General features: G+C 40.7%; 2 protein-coding genes across 2 annotated transcripts; both read right to left on the bottom strand.

Annotated features, from left to right (window-relative positions):
- Nucleotides 1–2,087: 2,087 nt before the first annotated feature.
- LOC119780824 (dispanin subfamily A member 2b-like) lies at nt 2,088–3,476 on the bottom strand. The gene is made up of 2 exons (XM_038281023.1): nt 3,250–3,476; nt 2,088–2,611 (listed from the first exon to the last, which is right to left on the bottom strand). The coding sequence occupies exons 1-2, from the start codon at nt 3,460–3,462 to the stop codon at nt 2,384–2,386; spliced, it is 441 nt and encodes a 146-aa protein (XP_038136951.1). The 5' UTR covers nt 3,463–3,476; the 3' UTR covers nt 2,088–2,383.
- A 14,195-nt stretch (nt 3,477–17,671) lies between these two features.
- LOC119780823 (CD151 antigen-like) lies at nt 17,672–24,005 on the bottom strand (the record flags this gene model as incomplete). Its single annotated transcript, XM_038281022.1, has 6 exons — nt 17,672–17,779; nt 17,858–17,944; nt 20,544–20,699; nt 20,815–20,919; nt 22,661–22,681; nt 23,931–24,005. Coding segments are annotated over 6 exons (504 nt in total), but the record flags the coding sequence as incomplete, so codon positions are not given.
- Nucleotides 24,006–24,726: the final 721 nt, after the last annotated feature.

Raw genomic sequence — 24,726 nt, 5'->3', positions numbered from 1 at the left:
CATCCATCCATCATCCATCCATCATCCATCATCCATCATCCATCATCCATCCATCCATCATCCATCCATCCATCATCCATCATCCATCATCCATCATCCATCCATCAATCATCCATCCATCCATCCATCCATCCATCCATCATCCATCCATCCATCCATCCATCCATCCATCATCCATCATCCATCCATCAATCCATCCATCCATCCATCATCCATCCATCATCCATCATCCATCCATCCATCCATCATCCATCCATCATCCATCATCCATCATCCATCCATCCATCCATCATCCATCCATCCATCCATCCATCCATCATCCATCCATCAATCATCCATCCATCCATCCATCCATCATCCATCCATCCATCCATCATCCATCATCCATCCATCCATCCATCCATCATCCATCCATCCATCATCCATCATCCATCATCCATCCATCCATCATCCATCATCCATCATCCATCCATCCATCATCTATCATCCATCCATCATCCATCCATCCATCCATCATCCATCATCCATCCATCATTCATCATCCATCCATCATCCATCATCCATCCATCCATCATCCATCCATCCATCATCCATCCATCATCCATCATCCATCATCCATCCATAATCCATCATCCATCCATCCATCATCCATCCATCCATCATCCATCCAGCCATCATCCATCCATCCATCCATCCATCCATCATCCATCATCCATCCATCCATCATCCATCCATCCATCCATCATCCATCATCCATCCATCCATCCATCATCCATCCATCCATCCATCCATCCATCCATCATCCATCCATCCATCCATCCATCATCCATCCATCATCCATCCATCCATCATCCATCCATCCATCCATCATCCATCCATCATCCATCCATCCATCCATCCATCATCCATCCATCCATCCATCATCCATCCATCCATCCATCCATCATCCATCCATCCATCCATCATCCATCCATCCATCCATCATCCATCCATCCATCCATCCATCATCCATCCATCCATCCTTCATCCATCCATCATCCATCCATCCATCCATCCATCCATCATCCATCCATCCATCCATTCATCCATCCATCCATCCATCTTCCTCCGCTTATCCGGTGTCGGGTCGCGGGGGCACTAGCTTAAGAAGGGAGGCCCAGACTTCCCTCTCCCCAGCCACTTCTTCTAGCCCCTCAGGAGGAACCCCAAGGCGTTCCCAGGCCAGCCGAGAAACATAGTCCCTCCAGCGTGTCCTGGGCCTCCCCCCGGTGGGACGTGCCCGGAACACCTCACCAGGGAGGCGTCCAGGAGGCATCCTAACCAGATGCCCGAGCCTCCTCAACTGGCTCTTCTCGACATGGAGGAGCAGCGGCTCTACTCTGAGTCCTCCCCGGATGACTGAGCTCCTTCCCCTATCTCTAAGGGAGAGCCCAGACACACTACGGAGGAAACCCATTTCGGCCACTTGTATCCAGGATCTCGTTCTTTCGGTCATGACCCAGAGTTCATGACCATAGATGAGGGTAGGAACGTAGATTGACCGGTAAATCGAGAGCTTTGCTTTTTGACTCAGCTCTCTCTTCACCACGACGGACCGGTACAGCGCCCGCTTCACGGCAGACACTGCGCCAATCCGCCTGTCGATCTCCCGCTCCATCTTCCCTCATTCCTGAACAAGATCCCGAGATACTTAAACTCCTCCACTTGGGGCAGGACACCCCCCCTGACCCGGAGAAGGCACTCTACCCTTTTCTGGCCCAAGACCATGGCCGGTCGATCTACTACGTTTACCTGTTACATCGGCTCAAATAGGCAATGGGAAGTAATTTAAGTAATTTCCCTTTGGGATTATTAAAGTATTTCTGATTAAGCCTTTTTACGCTCTTAACCCTTTATAGGGCACTCAGTGAAATTTCAAGTGTCAGTGGAATCCAGGACCAGAGCTTATTACCTTTGTAACGTTCAAAAAATATGGATATTTTTCAAGGTTAAAATTTATGTCAAAGTATTAACAAGAAACTCCAACTTCCCCGAATATCTTAAGAAAAATAACAAAAGTGCTTCAAGAAGAAGTTCATGAAAAACACTGAGAGTGAAAGAAACACATTTTATTTAATCCAACAAAACCTTAGAGGCATTAATGCTAAACCAAAATATCATCGTTAACTCGGCTTATTAAATGTTTACTCTTTATTTTTTAACTATTCGATTAACTTTCTACTTTTTTCTCTTGACTTGTTAACTTTCTTTTTCTAACCTAATTTCCAGTAGGTAATCAATCATTCAAGGGATAATCTGATTGTTCAAATGCCAAAATTAGATGTACAGCCGTGTAGCAGGATCTATGCTGAATGGACGGACATAGATCTTGTGCTTCTAGACCTCACTGAGGGATGAGGGGGGGGTTCCATTTGTAAAGGGGCTGCAAGTGATCAATAAGGGTATTACGGTTTTTATAAGCTAAATAGAAGTGTACTTGGATAGCAAAAATAATGATGAAAATAAGGATTCCCAAAATCATCAGGGTTGTTGCCACAATGTTGAGAACGCGAGCAGTGGAGGAGTAACTTCGGGCGCCGCTCAGATCTCCAACCACCTTCCGGTCTCTGGCCTGAAAACAGCAAAATATTGGTATTTAAAAATTGCACCAAAATAGTGAAATTTGTACTTTGTACAGAAAACTGGAACATCTGTTATCGTTTCATGAAACTTTGAGTTCAGCAGCAACCTGAAGACTAGACTTCTAACAATGAAAAGGAGAAAGTAAATAAAAGACATTTCTTCTTTCTAACTTTAAAAGAAAAATATTGCTTTGTGATATTTCTATTATAAAATCTATAATCGGGGCAACAAATGAAAAAAAAAACTGAATGGAGGGTCTCTTGATAGCTTGAGTTTTAATCTGAATCATTCATCACATTGAAACCAGAGTTACTGTCTTTTAAAGGCAAATATTGTAAAGTTTGCCCATTTATTCACCTGATCCTTCCAGTTAATTCTGACCCAAATGGTTTCAACAGAAATGGAAATCATAGCATTGAAATGCCTCCATTTCTTGGTTTTGTGAAAGGAAGGCTTCTTCTTTATTTACTCACATTTAACCCAAAGCTGAACCCTTTAGATTTTAATTTTCCCAGTTGTTCTGCATTAATTAAACACTGTCTTGTCATTACGTGTGTTCCTCTCTCTTTTGTTTCATAATCAGAAGCTGTATATAAATTCTAGGAAAACTGTTTTGCATCAACTCACCTTGACAGAAAAAATGACAGCCGCCAATCCAAGACAGCAAATGTTTCCGTAGACCAAGTTGAAGAGCGACCAGATGAGATGGTCTTTTGGCGGCTCAGGAGGGATGTTAACAGTGGTGTACTGAATCATGCCGGGATTCCCAGACTGCCCAGAGGTCCATTGATGTCCACTGTGCTGCAGTGGTAAAGCCTCAGGGGGGGCAGAAGGATTCATTGCTCTCAGCTCAGGGTCAGCTTCTAATCTGAACGATCAGGTGAAGATTTTAGAGGGCATCTCATGTGGGTGTCCTGTTTATGAGGCCTGAGGTGAACTTTTTACGCTCAACAAAACCAAAACCTGCATCGTGGTTTAATTCCTGTTTGCTTTGCGAAGCTTCCGGACTTGATTTTCCTGCAGATGTGAGATTAGAGAACACAGACGCCGCACATGCAACCAAACAACCTAACTTTTCATTTCCTGTTCTTTTGATCAACATCTATGGTGCAGTTTGAGAACAATATGTGTTGTTTAAACTCGCACACCCCGTTCAAAACCGGTCTACCACGCGGTGAACTCTGACAACGCGCTCTCAGGGCTGCCAGCTTTCCACCAAACCTTGGAGTGAGATTTCGAAAGAATTTGCACAGGTAACCCTGCCAGGGGTAGACGAGGACAGGTGCAGCTTTAGGTTGGAGGTTTTCAGAGGATTTCACTGAAACAAAGCGACAAAATGTGGATTTTTTTTTAGCACAGTAAATTTTACTGAATAAATAAGTGATCTGTAGTTAAGTGGAAAAAAAATTTCACACAATATCCATTATTTTCTATATTCTGGTGATTTTCAGAGAACTGAAGAAAAAAAGAATGAGCCCTTCTAAAATACTTCCATCTTAAATATACTATAAATTAAGAATTTCACAACTGTGTTTATTGATTATTCGATGCAGTTGAAGTAAATTTAACAATGGGAACTAATAAGTTATTACTTGATAACTGGCACTAATACAGGAACCAGTAAAAAATTTGGTAATAGGCTAAGGATTAACAATCATAACTCATTATCTTATTAGTTTGTTAATATTGACCTTTCAGACTTTCTAGGATGCTCTAAATTCTATAAAAACTCACCAAGGCAGCATTTCTGTGGATGTTTTATTTTGGAAAATGTCTTGGTCTTTTCTTAGCTGGCTAGTCTTTTGTAAAATAAAATGCAAAGGTTCTTTTTTCTTTCTGTGGATCTCCAATGGGTTTATGAGGCAAACCTGAAAGTTTTAAGAATTTGGATATTTGCGTTGGTTTATTTAGTCCTAAATTCCAACAGGTGATTATTAAAATAGACTGAGCAATAACTATTTAACTTGTTAGCAAAACATGGACTAAGACTGGGTCTAAATGAGGTGACCTAAGTTGAGCAAACAAGGAGTAAAGCTCAGGGATGTCATTTATGAAGATTTCTAAAATGTTTGATATGCTGTTATGATTAGTAGGGCCACATAATTTATAATTAAATACTATGTACAAAATGTACATATATATATACCGTAGTTTATATAAAGCAGTGCACATATGTACATAGTATGTTCAGTCAGTTCTAGTGCTGGTGCTTTTACATCTGTTTTGTTTTAATCTAGATTCAATAAAATTTATTTTTTTCTGGTTTTATCCCCATTTTAGTTGACAAAAAATATGTAAAGTAGACATGGTTTAGAGCAGGGGTGCCCAACCAGTCGATCGCGGTCTACCAGTCGCTTGTGGGCGGAGTTTCAGTCGATCGCAAGACGTTTTACAATGTAGACCTATTTATGGCTATGACAAAAAAAAGTTGTAAAAAACACTAATCAAATCATTGATCACGAGAGGCCAAAGTGTATTTTCATAATAATAAAATAAAAAATATGCAGGCAACCTTTTTTTCTGCATGCTGATTGCTGGGCATGGTTAGCCACGGTTGCTAGGTTGTTACCAGGGCGAAGAGGAATCTGCAGAGATAATGACATCTATCACAGCAGATGGGGCTCCGTCTATGGTTGGACGCACTGCTGGATTGAATTCCACTGTGCTGCAGTGGTAAAGCCTCAGGGGGGGCAGAAGGATTCATTGCTCTCAGCTCAGGGTCAGCTTCTAATCTGAACGATCAGGTGAAGATTTTAGAGGGTATCTCATGTGGGTTTCCTGTTTATGAGGCCTGAGGTGAACTTTTTACGCTCAACAAAACCAAAACCTGCATCGTGGTTTAATTCCTGTTTGCTTTGCGAAGCTTCGGGACTTGATTTTCCTGCAGATGTGAGATTAGAGAACACAGACGCCGCACATGCAACCAAACACTACAGTTAACACATTTATGAGAAGTATGTGGAGAAACCGAAACTGGCTAAACATTATCACCACCTTCAGACATCTCAGAGAGCCCTGCTAAAGTTTCTAAAAGAGACAAATGACTTTACTGCAAATCAACCAAGATGTGGAAATCCACCTTAACCGACACATCAGACAAGGAGACCATTGGTCAGAGCGTACAACTGTACAAAAGACTCTTCACTTCTAAATAAATCCTTCTTGTTAGAAATATCAACTATTTTACGGATACAACTTCCTATCCCCTGTCTTGTTCTGTGACCAATCAGCTAACAACATATTCCAGCAAAATTATGAGATTATTTTTAGTCCATTTTGCAAATGGAAAAAGGAAGAGTCTGGACCCCGAGTCCTGACTTTCCTGGGTTCTTCTCAGGAACAGACTTGGTGAGAACACGAGTCCATACTCTTGTTCCTGTGAAATGGCCAGAGACTCTGCATCGCACTGTGAACATCATACTTGCAGTGCATACATTTTTGAAACCCTTTAAATAGAATTCAACACAGTGTTTCTTCTGCACCATATTTATTTATTTTTGCACTGCTCTGGACCTTCCATATCTATGCCATTTGCACCACATTGTTCTCATTTTGATCACTGCTGCACCAGAAATTTTAATTTCACTGCTAAGCTGATCGTTTACTTTAAAAAAAAAAGCTGTCTGTATTGAAATGCTGTGTATACAAATGACAATAAAGTTTGTCTAAGTCTAAGGTTGCAGGCTTTTCAGAAGCTAAGGTTTGCAGAGATCAGATTTTGTGCAAAATTAAACTTTGCATCCTAACCACACACCTGCAGCCGCTAAACCCCTTTACAATAAAGCTTCTTATTGTTTCACAGAAAAACAAGATAGTTTCTGTTGCTCAGGCTGGTTTTAATCAGAATCTCTGGATGAAGTAGAACCGGAAGGCAATGCAAGGTTTAAGTTTAATTCAGATTTCAGCAATAAGACAATTTAAAGTGCCGCTAATGAGGTAAATAATGACAAAACATCAAGACTTGAAAACAAATTAGTATAGATTAAATAAAATGGCTACAAAAATGAAAACTACAGAGTTTTTATAGTTGTTTTACCACATAAACTAAAGTTTATGATTACAATTCACAAAACAGTTTTTTTAATCTAAATTTGTGAAATTTCGCTTATTGCTCCATTAATAAAATATAATTATTTTCACACTTTTGTGTCCCAAAGATGACATTTTTGAGTGTAGAAGTATCCGGGAGCGAGAGGTTTGCTCTAGATATGACATGCAGCCCCCAGGATGTGGTCGATGTTTTGGTTTTGAAGGTCTGTTCAAACCCCGGTTCCGAGAATTAGGAAAATATTTTAGCTGAACCACATAACCTAAACCCCCAGTCACTTTGAATAAAAACAATAAAACATGTTCCAGGAAGAACTGCCTCCTGTGCACAACATATAACCGCCCCCAGCACAAATACACACACAATCATGTCTCTCCATTCTAGTGGGGTCTTTTCATTGGCTACCAATAATTTTGAACACATTTCCACAGCCAAACTGTGACACTAACCCTGAACCTAACCAAGTCTATTCCTAACCCCAACCTAAACTCAATTCAGACCTTAGCTCTAAACCTAATTCCCAACCCAAGAAGATCAACTGTCCCCATAGGGACCGGCTGACTGGAAGTAGCTGGAAGTCCCCTCCCCATAATGGGAAATTAGCCATAAACAGTCCGACACGGTAATACACCCCAACACACACACAACGGTTCTGAAACATCAGAAGTGTTTAAAGAACAACAACCTGCTTCCTCCTGGGTAACCAAGAGCTCAGTTCATTTTAAAATGATTCCTACTTCAGAAAACCAAAGGTACAATTGTCTTATTTTGTACTTCATCCTCCTACGTAGATTCTGTAGTCAATCTTTGTTATCTACAAAGAAAATGGATGAAGAGAAATTATTCCTTGAATTGTTTGATATATTGCTTGAAATGTTGTGCTTTTGTCTGCTAATATGGACTTTAGGTTCGTCTTTTTCTTTAAATGAAAGTTTATTCTCCTGCATGAGAGGCACTCTTTGAGCTTGGATCACTTTGATACAGAAACAGGTTTAATCTTCATCACCTGTGTCACTAATCATGAGTTTAGTCTAGGGCTCGGTGATATGACCTCAACTCAATATCACAATAAACAGTTTTACCTCAGTAAGGATAAATGCTCCGCCTCCTCTATCAGAAATAAAGGCATGTGCAGGAAATGCAACTGATCCATTTATTATGTATTTATTGAATAAATCACATTACAGAATAACTTTTATTTAAATATTAAAGTCTTGTAGCCATTCAGGTTTAAACATTCAACAATGTCTCATTAAACAGGAGAAAAACATTTCTGCCAAAAGGTAATGGAGCCTTTTGCAGATCTTTGAACTCCACAGCGCGGCAGAGCTGCAGGTGGTGGAGGTCGGATGCGCTACTTTGGGAAGTTGCCAAAGTTTTCATACTGACTTTCAGACTAACTAACTTTCCTGTTCTTTTGATCAACATCTATGGTGTAGTTTGAGAACAATGTGTGTTGTCTTTCTTCCATTTTGACCTTGGGACTTGTTCCATGTATGCACTTCCTGCCTGCATTTTACACCCTGCTGTTATGTGCTGTATTGTTTCAGAGGCATCTTTGCACAGTCTGCATCGGGGGTCCTGCCTGGTGTGGTAGACCCTGGCCTCTATTGATCTTGTACTGAGTGCCTGTTCTTGTGCTGCCATGATTAGTGCCTCTGTGCTGTCCTTCAGTCCAGCCTTTTCCAGCCACTGGTAGGATTTTTTGATATCAGCCACTTCTTCTATTTGTCTGTGGTATACGCCGTGCAGCGGCTTGTCCCTCCATGATGGTTCTCCTTCATCTTTCTTGTCCTCACTTTCGGTTTTCTCCTGCCTGAGGTACTCACCAAGCCATTTGTCTTTGGGGGCCATCTTTCTGATGTACTCCTGGATCTTAGTTGTTTCATCCTGGACAGTGGTCTTGACACTCACTAGCCCTCGGCCTCCCTCGCTACGCTTGGTGTACAGTCTCAGGGTGCTGGATTTGGGGTGGAACCCTCCATGCATTGTGAGGAGCTTTCTCGTCTTGATGTCAGTAGCCTCTATCTGCTCTTTTGGCCAGTTTATTATACCAGCAGGGTATCTGATGACTGGTAGGGCATATGTGTTGATTGCTTGGATCTTGTTTTTCCCATTCAGCTGACTTTTCAGGACCTGCCTTACTCTTTGTAGGTATTTAGCTGTGGCAGTCTTTCTTGCCATCTTCTCGTGGTTTCCGTTAGCCTGTGGCACCCCAAGGTATTTTTAGCTGTCTTGAACATCTGTAATGTGGCCTTCTGGTAGTTCAACCCCCTCGGTTCTGGTCATCTTCCCTCTCTTTGAGACCATGCGACCGTACTTGTCCAGTCCGAATGACATCCCAATGTCGTTGCTGTAGATCCTGGTAGTGTGGATCAGTGAGTCGATGTCTCGCTCACTCCTGGCATACAGCTTGATGTCATCCATGTAGAGGAGGTGACTGATGATTGTTCCGCTTTGGAATTGGTATCCGTAGCTAGTCTTTGTGATGATCTGGCTGAGGGGGGTCAGGCCTATGCAGAACAGCAGTGGGGATAGTGCATCGCCTTGGTATATGCCGCACTTGATGGTGACTTGTGCAATTGGCTTTGCGTTGGCTTCCAGATTTGTTTTCCACAGCTTCATTGAGTTCTTGATGAAGGCTATTTGAGTCCTGTTGATCTTGTACATTTCCAGGCATTCCAGTATCCATGTATGTGGCATTGAGTCATAGGCTTTCTTATAGTCAATCCAGGTAGTGCACAGATTTGTCTGCCTGGTCTTACAGTCTCGAGTGACTGCTCTATCCACTAGTAGCTCGTGATTGGCTCCTCTGGTGTTACTGCCTATTCCCTTCTGGGAAGGGTGCATGTATCGAGCCATGTGCCTACTCATCTTAGCCGCTATGATGCCTGACAGGAGCTTCCATGTTGTACATAGGCAAGTTATTGGCCGGTAGTTGGATGGGATTGTTCCCTTCTGGGGATTCTTCATGATCAGAATTGTCCGTCCTTGGTGTGGAAGCTCATTGGTAGAATTCTCTTATGACAGAAAGAAGGCCTCGATTCACACTATCGTCATCCGAAGGGGGGAACATTTATTTACAAAACCGAATTCATACAGCTGTCTTAAACACTTCATACATTCAGCGCTATGTCCTCACATCTATTATTTCCCCCAACCTTCAATCCATTGTGGGCGGCATTTATTGGCTCCCCATCGCACTGTGTGGATGCACGTGCACGACTGGACGCTCTTCCTGGAAATCTCTTAGCTCATGACCTGATTGCGTGCGAGTCAGCCACTAAGAACCCTGTTTTTGCCAAGATTCGTACGTGACTCCCAGCTTGTAGGCTCTCTGTTTACATGTTGCATTCTCTGTGTTGCTAAGTGGGCATAAGGTCAGAAACAGGACTACATAACGCAGTACAACTGCTTCCATATTTGGCAAGCCAGCCAGATATTTATATTCTACAGCATTAGAGACTTTATTATTGCTAAGACTCATACTTGAACTTCAAGATGTACTGTTTTGCTGCTAAGTAAGTATAGGGCTAAGTAAGTATAGCGCCAGGATATATTCTGATTCTGATTTCTGATATAAGACAATAAAACTGCTACTACATTGGGTTAACCATTCTGGGTGGGTCCCATCCATCAGCAGTTGGTTCATTTGTGCTGCCAGGCGTGCATGAAGTGCGGTTAGTTTTTCCAGCCAGTAGGTGTGGATCAGGTCCGGGCCTGGTGCTGTCCAGCTCTTCGTACCTGCCGCTCTTTCTTGGACATCTGCCATTGTAACGGTTAGTGGTGTTTGTTCTGGGAGATTGCTGTGATCTGTTCTTAGATCTTCTACCCACTGAGCATTGGTGTTGTGGGATGCCTCCTTCTCCCATATGTTCCTCCAGTAATGTTCAATCTTGAATTACCCTGCCGCTGCGAGTACACTTTGGATGGGTTGGTGGAGAACAACTGGTTTATTCTCCTGGCTTCTGCTTCTCCCTTGTATCTCTTTAGGCGGGTGGCCAGGGCGGCGAGTCTTTGTTTGGCAGTTTCTAGAGCCTCAGGAATCGACAGCTTGTTGTACTTAGGTAACCTTTTCCCTACACCTTTCTGCAGGTCTGAGAGCTGACTAACCTCTCTTCGTGTTTTTTTCGTGGAATTGTCACCTAATAGTGGAAATAAGAAGAAAAGGGCAAGGCAAGGCAAATTTATTTGTATAGCACAATTCAGTACAAAGACAATGCAAAGTGCTTCACATGAATAAAATATAGGAAAATAAAATAGAATCAAAGCAAGTAGGAAAAAATAAAAACAAATGAACAAAATAAAATAAAAAATGCAGAAACAAAAAAGAATATATTATATATTATATAAAAGGGGAGGAAAGTAAGAAATAAGAAAGCTTCTTAAAGCAGCAGCCATTTTTTAATGTTTGGCCTCACTCTGTTAGTCCCGCCCTGATCCCACTTTTGGATTAAATTTCTTTCTTTCCAGACAGATTAAAATGTCTTTCTCTTTAACCTCTTGGAGCTCAGGAAGACTGTAGTGGCCAACGGAGTGTTTGGGAGTTTGTTGCTGTTCTTCTCTTTGGCCACCAGATGTCAGCGTGGAGCTCAGAGGCTGGATCCTCAGAGGTATTTCCAGCCTGTTGGTGCTAAACAGGCAGGAGTTTATTAGGAGCCTGCTGTCATCCTTTCAGGGCCTGACTGTTGACCTTTGCTGTTCCTTCCTCCAACTCTAGTGATGAAGCCTTCCAACCCAATGCTTTGCCTAAAGGTTCATTACCTGATGCATCATTTGTTGCTCACCAGTGACACCTGCTGCTGCACAGACACTATGACAGCAGTCATATTTCAAAAATCACAAAACAGCAATGTGTGCATGACGCTCAAAATAAAGTTTTTTGTTAAACACTGGTGTGAAAACTTTTGATTTATTATTTATACCAAAAATAATCCTTTGAATATGTTGACAGTCTGTTGTTTTAGTTTATCTCCTGGCCGGTTTGTTCAGTAGACGTTTAATGCTTTCTATTGGTGAATTCTCATTTTATGAGACTTCTGCTTGAGATCCTTTAAAGTCAGCGGCAAAAACAACTTCAATGATCTAAAAGTATTCAATCATTCAAAAATGGGACTTTTTTTCACAGTGTCTGGTTTAAGGCAGTTTCTTATTTAGATCATATAAGCCATAAATGAAATTGCTCTTTTATTTTGAAATCTGAAATACTGAAGCAGTGACGTGAGAATGACTGAATCCCAAACCGTGCCCTAATCACTAACCTTTAACTGTCAGCTGTCACTCACAATAAATGCTGATTTCCATTTTAGCAGCTGTATCCTCTAAGGACCCGGTCTACCTGGACTGGGTCTGTGAAGATAAGGAGGCCAGAAGAGTTTGGCTGTAGATTCAAACAGGTCCAGCCTTCTCCAGCTGTCACTGCCCTTCACTCAGTGTACACTCTGTCACCAAGCAACCATAACAGGTCACAAACAAAGCAGGCAAAGAACATCTCACTGCTGTTCTGGATGCTAATAACATCTCTGAGGTGCTTCAGCAGCAGTACCATCATCTCAGATATCAGATTTATAGTTCCCACACTGCAGAGATATTGGAATCGGAGCTTAAATGTCAGCCAAACCCTTTTATACAGGGACAGATAAAAACATTTCAATAAACCAAACATTACGCGCAACATATCTGACTCAATAACCATTAAAACAAATATTTCCATTCATTTCAGACAGAACTGTTCAACAGTAGATCCATCCCACGCCGCCAGGTTGCACCTCAGACTCTCCAGGAGCTCAGTGATGCCCTGGTCCAGATCTGGGAGGAGATACCCCAGGACGCCATCCGTCGTCTCATTAGGAGCGTCCCGCGACGTTGTCAGGCATGCAGACACGCACGCGGGGGCCATGACAATGACTGAATACCATTTTGAGTTTCTGCAGTGAAATTTCAGCTAAATGGACTATAGCCTGCTGCATCATTTATTCACTGTAATGTTGGGGTGTCTTTGAATTCAGCCCTCTGTAGGTTGATCATTTTCATTTCCGTCAAATGATCCTTTGGTTCCTAACACATCACCCAGTCCTTATCGGGATAAAGAAACGGCAGGATTTTCCCCCCCTTGAGATCTGATGTGTTTTCAAAGTGTTCCTTTAATTTCTTTGAGCAGTTTATATTTTCCCAGTTAACTTTTTTTAGTCCCAGAAACTTTTTATCTCCTCTCAATGATTCTGATTTTCTCTGCCTTCTGATTGGCTTGTTCTGTGCAGTTGATGACATACGCCAAGAATAAAATGAGTTTCTCTACCTTCGCAATGAAGTTATCTTCTCTTTCTAATTTATTTTGCTTTTGTACCCGATTCTGATCTTGATTCATTTCTCCTTCCTTTGTCCCTGAACTCTCTTCCCTGCTTCTGCGTAGCTTCTAGTTGTTGTAGTTCTATCCTGTTGTAACTGCTTTCTTTCTCTCCTCCCATCCTCCATAGTGAACTCTGTGCTGCCTCCGCAGCTGCAGCACCTTAGCTTTCCCCTACAAACTGCTGCCAGGTGTGCGTAGCGCTGACACCTGCAGCACCTGAGTGAAGGTGGAATGATCGGCCTGAAACTCACCCAACTGATTCTAACTCTTTCTGCTAGAACGGACTCAGAGACGCTATCAGCAGTGACCTGCTGCCATCCTTTCCCCTTCCAGGTTTTTATAAAGTCTCTGTATTTTGCTAACCTGTTCGTCTCTAATTGATCTAAATCCTGGTTAATTGATTTTTCTGTTATCACTCTTTCACTGTTTTATTCTCTCCTATGACTTTTATCTCCATCACCTCTTTTCCCTGTGTTCAACAGCCAATTCTTTGATTTTCGTCTCCTCATTTTTGCAAATTACCAGGAAGTTTCTTCACAAATTCAACGTCCCCAATTTTCTTATGTCTCTGAAAAAGGGGCTCAAATTTCTTTTTTAATTCCATTTTATTTCCTTGTTTTTTAAACCACCTTTCTCCACTTTCCCCTCCTCTATCCTCTCTTTCCCATTTAACTGTTGGTCCAGCCTTCCTTATCTTCCTCCTTATCATCATCTTCGTCCTCATCCTGCTCATCATCATCTTCTTCCTCATCCTCCTCATCATCATCTTCTTCCTAATCTTCCTCATCATCATCTACCTGATTTGCCATTTTGGTTCATCCACCGATCATTCAGGCAAAAAAAAAAGTTTTAACAAATGACTGTCGGTCCCAAAACGACGTGAAGTTCCTGCCAAACACAAGCGTTGCCTCCTTTGTAACTATTAAAATAAATATGGGCCAAATATCGGAAACTGAAAAAAAAACACAGTATCTGAAAGTAAAAAAAAAAACTAAAAAAAAAGTTTCGTCAAATATAAAAATATGGAAAAGAAAAGATAAAAAGAAAAAAAAAAAGATTTTCTTCTTCCAGAGGTAGATTAATATTTTATTTAAACTGGAAAAAAACTTGAAGGCTTATTTTTATTTTCAATGGATTGTTGCATTTTTTAAAATTCCATTAAAAACATTCTGTGTTCAATTTCAAATTTTATTTTTTCAATTTAATATTTTTTTTTTTCAAATAACATTTCTGGCTCCAATTTACCTCCATACAATACAGGTGCTGGTCATAAAATTAGAATATCATGAAAAAGTAGATTGATTTCAGTAATTCCATTTAAAAAGTGAAACTTGTATATTATATTCATACATTACATACAAACTCATATATTTCAGATGTTTATTTTGTTTAATTTTGATGATTACAAATGACAACAAATGAAAATCTCAAATTCATCATATCAGAAAATTAGAATATTACTGAAGACCAATAAAAACAAAGGATTTATAGAAATGTTGGCCAACTGAAAAGTATGAACATGAAAAGTATGAGCATGTACAGCACTCAGTATTTAGTTGGGCCTCCTTTGGCCTGTATTACTGCAGCAATGCGGCGTGGCATGGAGTCGATCAGTCTGTGGCACTGCTCAGGTGTTATGATAGCCCAGGTTGCTCTAATAGTGGCTTTTAGCTCTTCTGAATTGTTGGGTCTGGTGTATTGCATCTTCTTCTTCACAATACCCCATAGATTTTCTATGGGGTTAAGGTCAGGAGAGTTTGCTGGCCAATTAAGAACAGGGATACCATGGTCCTTCAACCAGGTACTGGTAGCTTTGGCACTGTGTGCAGGTGCCAAGTCCTGTTGGAAAATGAAATCTGCATCTCCAAAAAGTTGGTCAGCTGCAGGAAGCATGAAGTGCTCTAAAACTTCCTGGTATGTGGCTGCGTTGACCCTGGACCTCAGAAAACACAATGGACCAACACCAGCAGATGACATGGCACCCCAAACCATCACTGACTGTGGAAACTTTACACTGGACTTCAAGCAACGTGGATGAAGTGCCTCTCTTCTTTTCCTCCAGACTCTGGGACCTTGATTTCCAAAGGAAATGCAAAATTTACTTTCATCAGAGAACATGACTTTGGACCACTCACCAGCAGTCCAGTCCTGTTTCTCTTTAGCCCAGGCAAGACGCTTCTGACGCTGTCTGTGGTTCAAGGTGTGGCTTGACACAAGGAATGCGACAGCAGAAACCCATGTCTTTCATACGTCTGTGTGTGGTGGTTCTTGAAGCACTCACTCCAGCTGCAGTCCACTCTTTGTGAATCTCCCCCACATTTTTGAATGGGTTTTGTTTCACAATCCTCTCCAGGGTGCGGTTATCTCTCTTGCTTGTACACTTTTTTCGACCACATCTTTTCCTTCCCTTCGCCTCTCTATTAATGTGCTTGGACACTGAGCTCTGTGAACAGCCAGCCTCTTTAGCGATGACCTTTTGTGTCTTGCCCTCCTTGTGCAAGGTGTCGATGGTCGTCTTTTGGACAACTGTCAAGTCAGCAGTCTTCCCCATGATTGTGTAGCCTATAGAACTAGACTGAAAGACCATTTAAAGGCTTTTGCAGGTGGTTTGAGTTAATTAGCTGATTAGAGTGTGGCACCAGGGGCCATCAATTTTGAACCTTTTCACAATATTCTAATTTTCTGATATGATGAATTTGAGATTTTCATTTGTTGTCATTTGTAATCATCAAAATTAAACAAAATAAACATCTGAAATATATGAGTTTGTATGTAATGTATGAATATAATATACAAGTTTCACTTTTTAAATGGAATTACTGAAATCAATCTACTTTTTCATGATATTCTAATTTTATGACCAGCACCTGTACTTGCAAATTAAGGCGATGAAACAAATCACACAAGTGGCTGCTCAGCTACAACATCACATGTCCCACCATGAGCTCTTTGAACCTTTCCAATCGGGCTTTAGACCCCATCACAGCACCGAAACCACCCTCATTAAAATAACAAACGACCTCCTGATTGCTGCAGATGACGGCCTTGTCTCCGTCCTCATCCTCCTTGACCTATCTGCTGCCTTTGACACTATTTCCCACTCGATCCTCCTCTCCCGTCTCTCAGACCTCATCGGCCTCACCGACATTACTCTCTCTTGGTTTCAGTCTTACCTCTCCAACCGTAAACAATATATCACTCTGCAAGGCTCCTACTCATCAACTGCAACAGTTAACCATGGCATTCCTCAGGGATCTGTCCTTGGTCCCCTGCTGTTTACCATCTACTTGCTCCCCCTCGGTCAGATCATCCGCAACCACGGACTCAGTTTCCACTGTTACGCAGACGACACCCAACTGTATGTCAGCACTACGCCCTCCTCACAACTCCCACAAATACAACTTAACAACTGTCTCCTTGATATCAAAACCTGGATGACCAACAACCTTCTGAAACTCAACACCCACAAAACCGAGCTCATGGTGGTGGCCCCAGCACCACTGCTCAGGAAGGTTGGAGACCTCACCTTGGTCATTGATGGCTGTCCCACCTCCCCATCGCCCAAAGTGCGGAACCTGGGTGTCATTTTGGACTCTACACTCTCACTCAGTTTCCACATCCAGAGCATCACTAAATCTGCCTTCTTTCACCTCCGTAACATCTCAAGACTCCGGCCGTCACTTACCGACTCAGTCACCGAAACTCTCATTCATTCATTTGTCACCTCCCGTCTGGACTACTGCAATGGTGTCCTGTCTGGGCTGCCCAACAAAGCCCTAGACAGATTGCAGTACGTCCAGAACTCAGCTGCCAGGGTGTTAACCCACACCAAGCCCTGGCAGCACATCACCCCCATCCTCAAGAAACTCCATTGGCTGCCAATCAAACAACGCATCAGCTACAAAATCCTCCTCCTCACTTACAAAGCACTTCATTCTCTGGCACCCAAGTACATCACTGACCTTCTTCACCCGCTCACTCAGTCACGGTCCCTGCGCTCCACCAGCAAGAACTTACTTTCCATCCCCCGTACCAGACTCAAGACCTTTGGCGACAGGGCTTTCTGTGCAGTGGCCCCGGCTCTTTGGAATGCCCTCCCCCCTCCTATCCGTTCCGCAACTTCCCTGACACAGTTCCAAAAGCACCTTAAAACTCACCTTTTCTCTCTTGCCTACCCTTCCTAACCCCCTCCCTGTCCCTACCCCCCCTTACTTCACCTCTTGTAAAGCGACCTTGGGTGTCCTGAAAGGCGCTATATAAATCAAAGTTATTATTATTATTATTAAATCAATAACATGACACAGTATAATTATTTTATTTCATAATAGTATCATATCATTATATGAGGTATAATGATGAAATATACAAAGTTATATCATTACATACTTATTATAATAGGTTTCGTCACTAATTGCTGCGCAATCTAGCAGGTTAAACAGCATTTCTACATTTCTCACTGCTGTTCTATGTTTCGTTTGATGCTGAGGTTTAATCTCACCTCCTACTTTATGATGAAATGAAAGATTAGCAGAATTCTCTTTGGGTAAAAAGAAGAGACTGGTGCCGTCCAGCAGCATTACACCATCTGTAGTGTCTATTTTAAACACTGTCATCATTTCAGCAACCAGCTTTACAGCAACGTTGTTATTTTTACATAATTCAAACAAAGGCAAAAATGCAGCTTTAAAGCGTTTCCACCATCAGTACAGATCTTCCTTTAGGTTTCGACAAAGACAACAGGTGAACATCATCCCTACCAGCTGAAACAGAAGTACAGAGCCCGTTAGTTCCTCTGTCAAATTTCCAATATTCTTCTGTACAGCAGTTCCCCACTTTACCTGTAAAAACGCTATTCCAACGCCCACTGCCCCGAGAATATACAAATGGCTTCTGAGGAAATTCTCTAGTTGCTCAATGCATCCTCCCTGGATGGAGATAAAAGAAATAAAGGAGAACATTTATTAGAGGATCATTGTCTGTAGGCCTTTTTCTCATTTTATCAGGTTATAACCTCAAACTTTAATGTAAATTTGGTGCGATAGATCAACAATGAGAGGAGTATTAAGAGAAGGAAACAGACAAAAGGCTTTTTCTAAAAATGCTTCATGAATATAAATATGAAAGGTTGTGTGTGCATGGTTTTTATTCACCCCCCTTTACCCTAATGCCTCTAAATAAAATGCAGTGTGACTGCAAAAAGGACTAGCACCACCCACCAGGTTAGTTGTTAAAGTCCAGCTGTGTGAAGTTTACTGCCTGCACACATACAGCAGTTTTTGAAGATCTCAGAGGTTAAAAAACAAACAAACAGGATGATGAAGATCAAGGAAAGCAAAAGACAGAATAAGGGAAAATGTTTCCGGATTTCAATCAGATTAAAAAAAGAAAACCTGAGACACGTCGATCGACCTAAAAATGAAAGCAGATGATTGTTCTCAGGAACAGCAAAGAGGCTAACGGTAGCTCTGCAGGAGTTTCAGGGATCCACAGCCTGTGGAAAAGCTGCTAACGACACAAGGCTAGTTTTATGCAAGAGTAGCTTAAAAAAAGCCTAATGGGCAATATTCACAAGATACAGATGGGACTATGCCAGAGGTAAGTAGTACATAGGTTTAGATTCACACAAATATTTACTTCTGTAACTTCATTTAAAAAAAAAAACAAAAAAAAATTCTGGGTATTTTATTGCACCATAGATTTTTGTCATGCTAACTATTTTATGGCCTTTTGGTGACCAGTGAGCAAACAGCAGACATCAGATATTATTACTACCTTTAACTGTCGACATGTATCATTATGTACTCTTAGGTTGTGGAAAAGTGAGTTTTGGTGATGTGGTTTTCTCCTTCTTCCTCTCCACTGTCGCTACAAGCATGCTTATTGTGAGGGATTGCTGAAGAGTCAATGAGTTGATGCAATCAGCTGGTTTTCCTTAGATAGAAAACTTTGAATCAATCTGACTGGATGATCTGGTTGAACTGGAAAGTGACCTGAGATGAGATGATGTGAATTGGAGCTATAGAAATATACTGATTAGAATTTAGTTAAATGGGTACTAATCAGTTTAGTTGAGTTTTTACCAAAAACTTAAAAAAAAAAAAATCTTTCTTTAGTGTTTGGTTACTCAGCTCTCCTCTGAACACAGTTCAGATGCCTTCAAACTTGATCATGTAGGTTATTATAAACACACAGCCTTCCTGTGACGGTGGCAGCATCATGATGGGGAGAGATGGAGGATCCATGGAAAACAAGGTGTTAAAACCTGAAAGGGATTTAAGGCGGGATGATGAGAGCTACAGCCAGGGTTCTAATGGCAGAGCTCAGATCAGAGCATATTCCTATGATGGATATTATATGAATATATAAATACATTTACTAATAATATAATTATGAAATCCAATCATGATTCACTGCCACAACTTTAGGTCAATGTTCAGAAACCACTTTCCTCCATTAATTGTTTGAGCTGTTTATGTGGAGAAGAATTATTAAAGGAAAATCCGCTTATATTCAGAATCCAAACTTCTGAAAGTTCTTTAAATCTGAAATGATTCCATCCTGTTCAATAAATGATCAGTGTTTTTAATTCAGAGTAATTTTCATGTGAATGTGCTTTACTGGAGGCATCCATGTTTGTCAAAGAACACTACTGCCACCTACTGGTTAGTGACATTGTCACGGTGCGGTATCGGCTGTTGATCAAGTCCCAGTGCTGTATCTGGTGTTTGTCACAACGCGCTATTATCCAAGTCATCTTGAAAACATTCTTCTTCCAAATGTTGGCTACATATTACGGGTTTTTTCTCTGGCCAGAAGTTCGATGGCAAATCCTCCCTCTTCAAGTTGGCGATCCAACGACCAACCCGTCCGTGGAGGATCAGGAATCAGAAAGGTGGAATAACTCTTTTTTTCACTTTTACCCGATGTATTCCAGCATCCAGCTGCCATGCACGTGGGCATTGTCAGTTTCACTATAGCTCTGGTGAATTTCAATGGTGAAGTCCTCTGGAAATCTTCAATAATTGTTGTTGATTGCAGATGTGTCTAGTAGTTCCCATTGATTTAGCTTGGAAAGCGGGGAGAATGGCGCTAGGCTTACCGCACCGTGACGTCACTGCTGGAAGATGGCAGGAGGGAGGGGCTACTAGATTTGGGCAAAAATGGCCGCTCCCAGACTCAGTGATTGCAACGGAAATTATTGTTTTTATTTTTTTACTGATTAACGCTAAATTCATTAAATCACAGCAAACATCTTCGGTATAAATAATGATCCATTGATTCTTCCTGCTGACTGAACTTTTCCTTTAAAATGTTGGTAGAGACAAATCTTAGGTTTAGAGCTTTAAGTTTAATGACAAGAAGCTCTACAGAGATATTTGACTTTGAAGGACTGGAGACGATGCATTGATTTCCCCCCAAAATCTGCAATAAAAACATTTTTGTGATACTTTGTCCAATGAGATCTGATTAGGCGGCTGAAAGCTGCTGGTGGAACATATAACAGGTGATGAATGGCGCCTGTACCTCCACCCTGTAGATGTTGGATGGATGATCTCTGCGACCGCAGAGTTCACTGGGAGTTTTACAGCAGCTGTCAGGAACAAGCCGCTCATTTCCGACACTCTGGATCCACTTACTGTCCGTCCAGTCAGAGAAGTTCTGACTCCCACAGCACTTAAACTGGAAGACAGGAACAAACAAAGGGAAGAATGAGAAATTCAGATTAAATTGAATATTTAAATGACATTTACAGTTATAGTGCTCTGATTGGTCACATGGATTTCACTCTTCAAACCTGTTGTTGCAGCTTGTCGACAGACTGTGTGATGCTCTGCTGGCCGGGCTGCTGGTATTTCTGCTGCATGTTGGACTTTAGGTTCAGTCTGAGCTCATCATGCAGCTGTGAGGCAACAGAAACATTTTATTCTACCTGAGCCACGCCTTCGCATCACTCAGAGCACATTTTCTCTAACCCCGGCCTCACCGCCGGTTTTTAACAGGATTTTTCCAGTAAAAAATATTTTACTCTATTGAGCATAAATCAGGTGATAACTTTACATATATTAAAGACACTGACATTAATTTTATTAATTCTGGACCTTTCAGAATGCATATAAATCACGCTGCAAAAAGTTTAAAGTCGTAGGGAAGCTGCAGTTCCAACCGTTGCATTTCTGAATTCTCCCAGTGGTGCCCGACTTTACACGAGTGAATAAAGTGAATGTGATTGGTCCATTATCAAGGGGGCGGGATTGTTGTGGCGGAAGGTTCGCAAGCAAGTTTGGTTGTGGCCGGTTTGTGGGAAGCATCATGCTAACCAGTTAGCAACTTAGTGCTAGCAGGTTCCCAATGGGAAATTCCACTAAATTGGTGACTTAGAAACGACGCTGTCAAGGAACGCTATGGACAGCGGAAACATGCAAGAGGAGGAGAGTTTAGTGTCGGAGGTCATGGATGAGTCTCCTCCGTCATCCATTTTTTATTTAGAGGAGGAAAGCGGGGACGAAGATGTTGTGGAAGAGGACGCCAGGGCGGCAGAAGCTTGGTTTGGTGTAGAAGGCTTCCAGCCGTACATGTTTGAGCCCTTGCCTCGCAACGCTGCCAGTTCTGTTAGCTCTACGCCTGCCGAAGACACAGACGTCCATCCCCGTGAACACTGGGACGCAACTCAATGGGAAAGGAAAGGATTCTGGTTTCAACCGTTGCGTATATTAGCTGCGACACATGAATCAAGATGCTATGACCGAAAACATTAGATTGACAGATGACCGTTGATATATGATTGGCTGAATTTAGGTGTTCAGGCTGACGTAGAACTAACTGGCCTGCAGAAGATAATGGAAAAAAACAGATTTTAAGACAGGATTTATTTAAAAATAGTAATTTTCTAAAGTTTGGGACAACATGGTCTGATAAAAGTAAATTTATATACATGTTTAAGCCAGAATGATTTGACATTTAAATGTGGTTTCCCTAAAACTTTAAAGAATTTGATTCTTAATTTTCACCTGATGACTTTTATGAGATATTAGAAATTTCACATTTAGCTAAAATACCAGATTCAGGCTTCATCAAATTTCCATCCAGCCACTTAATTTCCATAAAATCAATAAGTTCAAACCAGAATTCCTGGTGATATTTAACCACTTACATCAGAATAAAACAGTTAATGTCATGGACCTGCTTTTCATGCATAACCCTCACATTTGGAACGGGGTTGATAGTAATTATTACTTATTAACCTTGTTTGGTTTAGTTCAGACATTTGTTCTACTTTAACTCCTACTTGTGTGCAAATCTCCAACTGGAAAAGAGAAAAAATATCCAGCTGTTTGGGGAGAATAGAAAGGAACAAAATAAGGAGGATAAAGGACTGATACCAACTTCCCCTTAATCAATAGTTAGATGGTTGGACATGATGATGGGCAACAATTCATTCATTAAAACTTGTTCTGTTTTATTCAGGTAAATCATGTGTTCATTTGTTATATGTTCCCTTAAGCTAGATTAAAAAAAAAAACTTTTAATGTGTTAATCAAGCTAAAGCAATGCCATTCATGCCCATTAGTGAGGAATTTTAGCTGTTTACTAAAATGGTTCATGAACTGGGAGGAAAAGAGAAACACAGGAGAACAGTTTACCTGGTGGCAGAGAGGGAAACACTGCAGCAGAGAAATAGAGGAAGAAACAGAAAGTGTGAGAAGAATGGATGAAAAAAATTAGATATAAAATGAAGAGCGTGCAGAGAAACGCATGTGGAGGGAATTTACAGACCGCAGCAGGAAAGTTCATATTTAGTAAAGTCAGATTCATGCATTTTTTAATTAAAAAAAGAAAGAAGTGTGTTTCTGGTGGTAAAGACCCGGACGGTGTTGGTTTTTAGTCACTTTTGCTTTAGACTCTCAAACAAATATTAACCTCAGAAACAAATAAGATGAAATACGGTTTCCCTCCATCAACAAATGATTCTGGGAATTATTTTAGATTAACAATTTCAGCCAAATCTATTCCTGATATGCAGGATCAAGAATCCCCTAAACAACATTTCTGACAACATGTAGAAGGTAAAAAAAAAAAAGAACTATGAGCCCCTAAAATGAAGATATTTTAGAATAGATCATTTCTAAGGCTTTGGGACTTCAGGGAGAGAAATTGTTCACAAATGTAGAAAATATGGAGGATATTCCCAGAGAGGCTGCAGACTTTTCCCCAGTTAATGTTCACGTTTTATTATAAGAGAAATACCAGAAATAGAATCAGTGGGAGAAGTTAAATTAACTGGTGACAAAACAGAAAAGAAAAGCAGAACAGAACTCACATATGCTAAAAAAAAAGATCTGTCCAAAACTTCAGCAGAATATCTTGCTGACTGACGAGACAAAAGTGCTATTTTGTGGAACTTTAATGTTTTTAAATTAGGCTCAGAACTAAAATGTCATCTTAGAAAAAAAAACAACAAATTGACCAAAAGACAAATCTGCTGGTGTTAGCGTGTTAATCCCAGACCAAAGACCAGAACCGCGATCTGAAGCATCTCAGCTATCAACAGCTCAGAAAGAAAGAAACAGACCATTCAAATAAAAACTATAAAAATAAACCAGTAAAACTTTACGCTTCTTCATTCAAACCACAGCGATCATAAAAGCAATAACTAAACCTCAGGTTTATCAGGTGGAAAATGTGTTTTCACTTTAATCCAAGTGGGAATGGATACCTGCATTACTTTAATAATAAAAATAATCAACATTTGCAAAGTGAGATTTATATCTACTAAGGTTATTCTGTCAGAATGAATTCAGCTACATTTAAAAAGAATAAATAGATAAAAGAGGACGAGGTTTCTCACAGCACTGCTGGTAGATTTAAGGACCGCCTGTTAATAGGAGCTTATATGTAGAAACATAAACTCACCTGTTGGTTGTTAACATAAGCCAGGATTCCTGCAGTGATTTCCAGCAGGAAGATAAAGAGCAGCAACACCAGATACTACAGAGGAAATACATGAGAGCAAAACAAGAGTCTTTATCCTTTTGCAAAATCAGCACATTTAAAATGATTCAAAGGAAGGTTTAGAGATAATTAAAGACTAAAGAGGATGAAAAAAGCAACAGTTCTTTTAAACCAATCAACAGGAGGAAGGAAAGGAGAGACTAAAAAAAGGCAGTGGTTTAAAAATAGACATGACGTGTTTCTGGAAGATTGCTTTTGTATGAACAGAGGCGTCATGTAACCAAACAAATACTGTGTTACTCTAAGTTAAAATGTTAGTGATCTATACTTTAATGGAGGAATTATTTCTTTCTACTCCTTACATTTTAAAAATAGACTTGTTAGTTTTATTTCATTTAAGCTCATTTTCATTATGCACTGTTGGTATTTAAAAATAAAAACCATCAAAATAATCAGTTTCATCCAGACAATTTCTTTGTAGTTGGACCCAGTGCTGCCCCAACTTGTTGCTCACCACATACCAAAATAAATAGTTTTCTTGAGATGATGCAAATTAAATTTGACAACATAAGTTCTACAACTAAGAAAATGAAGTCTAGGGAAGTTATCAACCAGAAAAGTAGAAAAATGTTCCTTTAATAGGGTCGAGCAGTAAAGCTTCTGATCTTAACAGTTTGTCCTGCGTTACTTTTACTTTCATACTTTTAGTATCTTCTAAAAAGGTGATTTTAAGCAGTAGGATTCATACTTCTACTGG

The sequence above is a fragment of the Cyprinodon tularosa genome, unplaced genomic scaffold (genome assembly GCF_016077235.1).
Source record: "Cyprinodon tularosa strain WSP-4 unplaced genomic scaffold, ASM1607723v1 ctg1662, whole genome shotgun sequence".
Taxonomy (NCBI): Eukaryota; Metazoa; Chordata; class Actinopteri; order Cyprinodontiformes; family Cyprinodontidae; genus Cyprinodon; species Cyprinodon tularosa.
The sequence above is the reverse complement of the archived record's forward strand: the minus strand, read 5'-3'. Positions and strand labels throughout refer to the sequence as shown.

Excerpts from the sequence above, each read along its gene's own strand:
- LOC119780824 (XM_038281023.1), bottom strand. The coding sequence starts at position 3,462 with ATGAATCCTTCTGCCCCCCCTGAGGCTTTACCACTGCAGCACAGTGGA. Across the intron at positions 2,612-3,249 it reads CTGTCATTTTTTCTGTCAAG|GCCAGAGACCGGAAGGTGGT; the intron begins GTGAGTTGATGC and ends TGCTGTTTTCAG.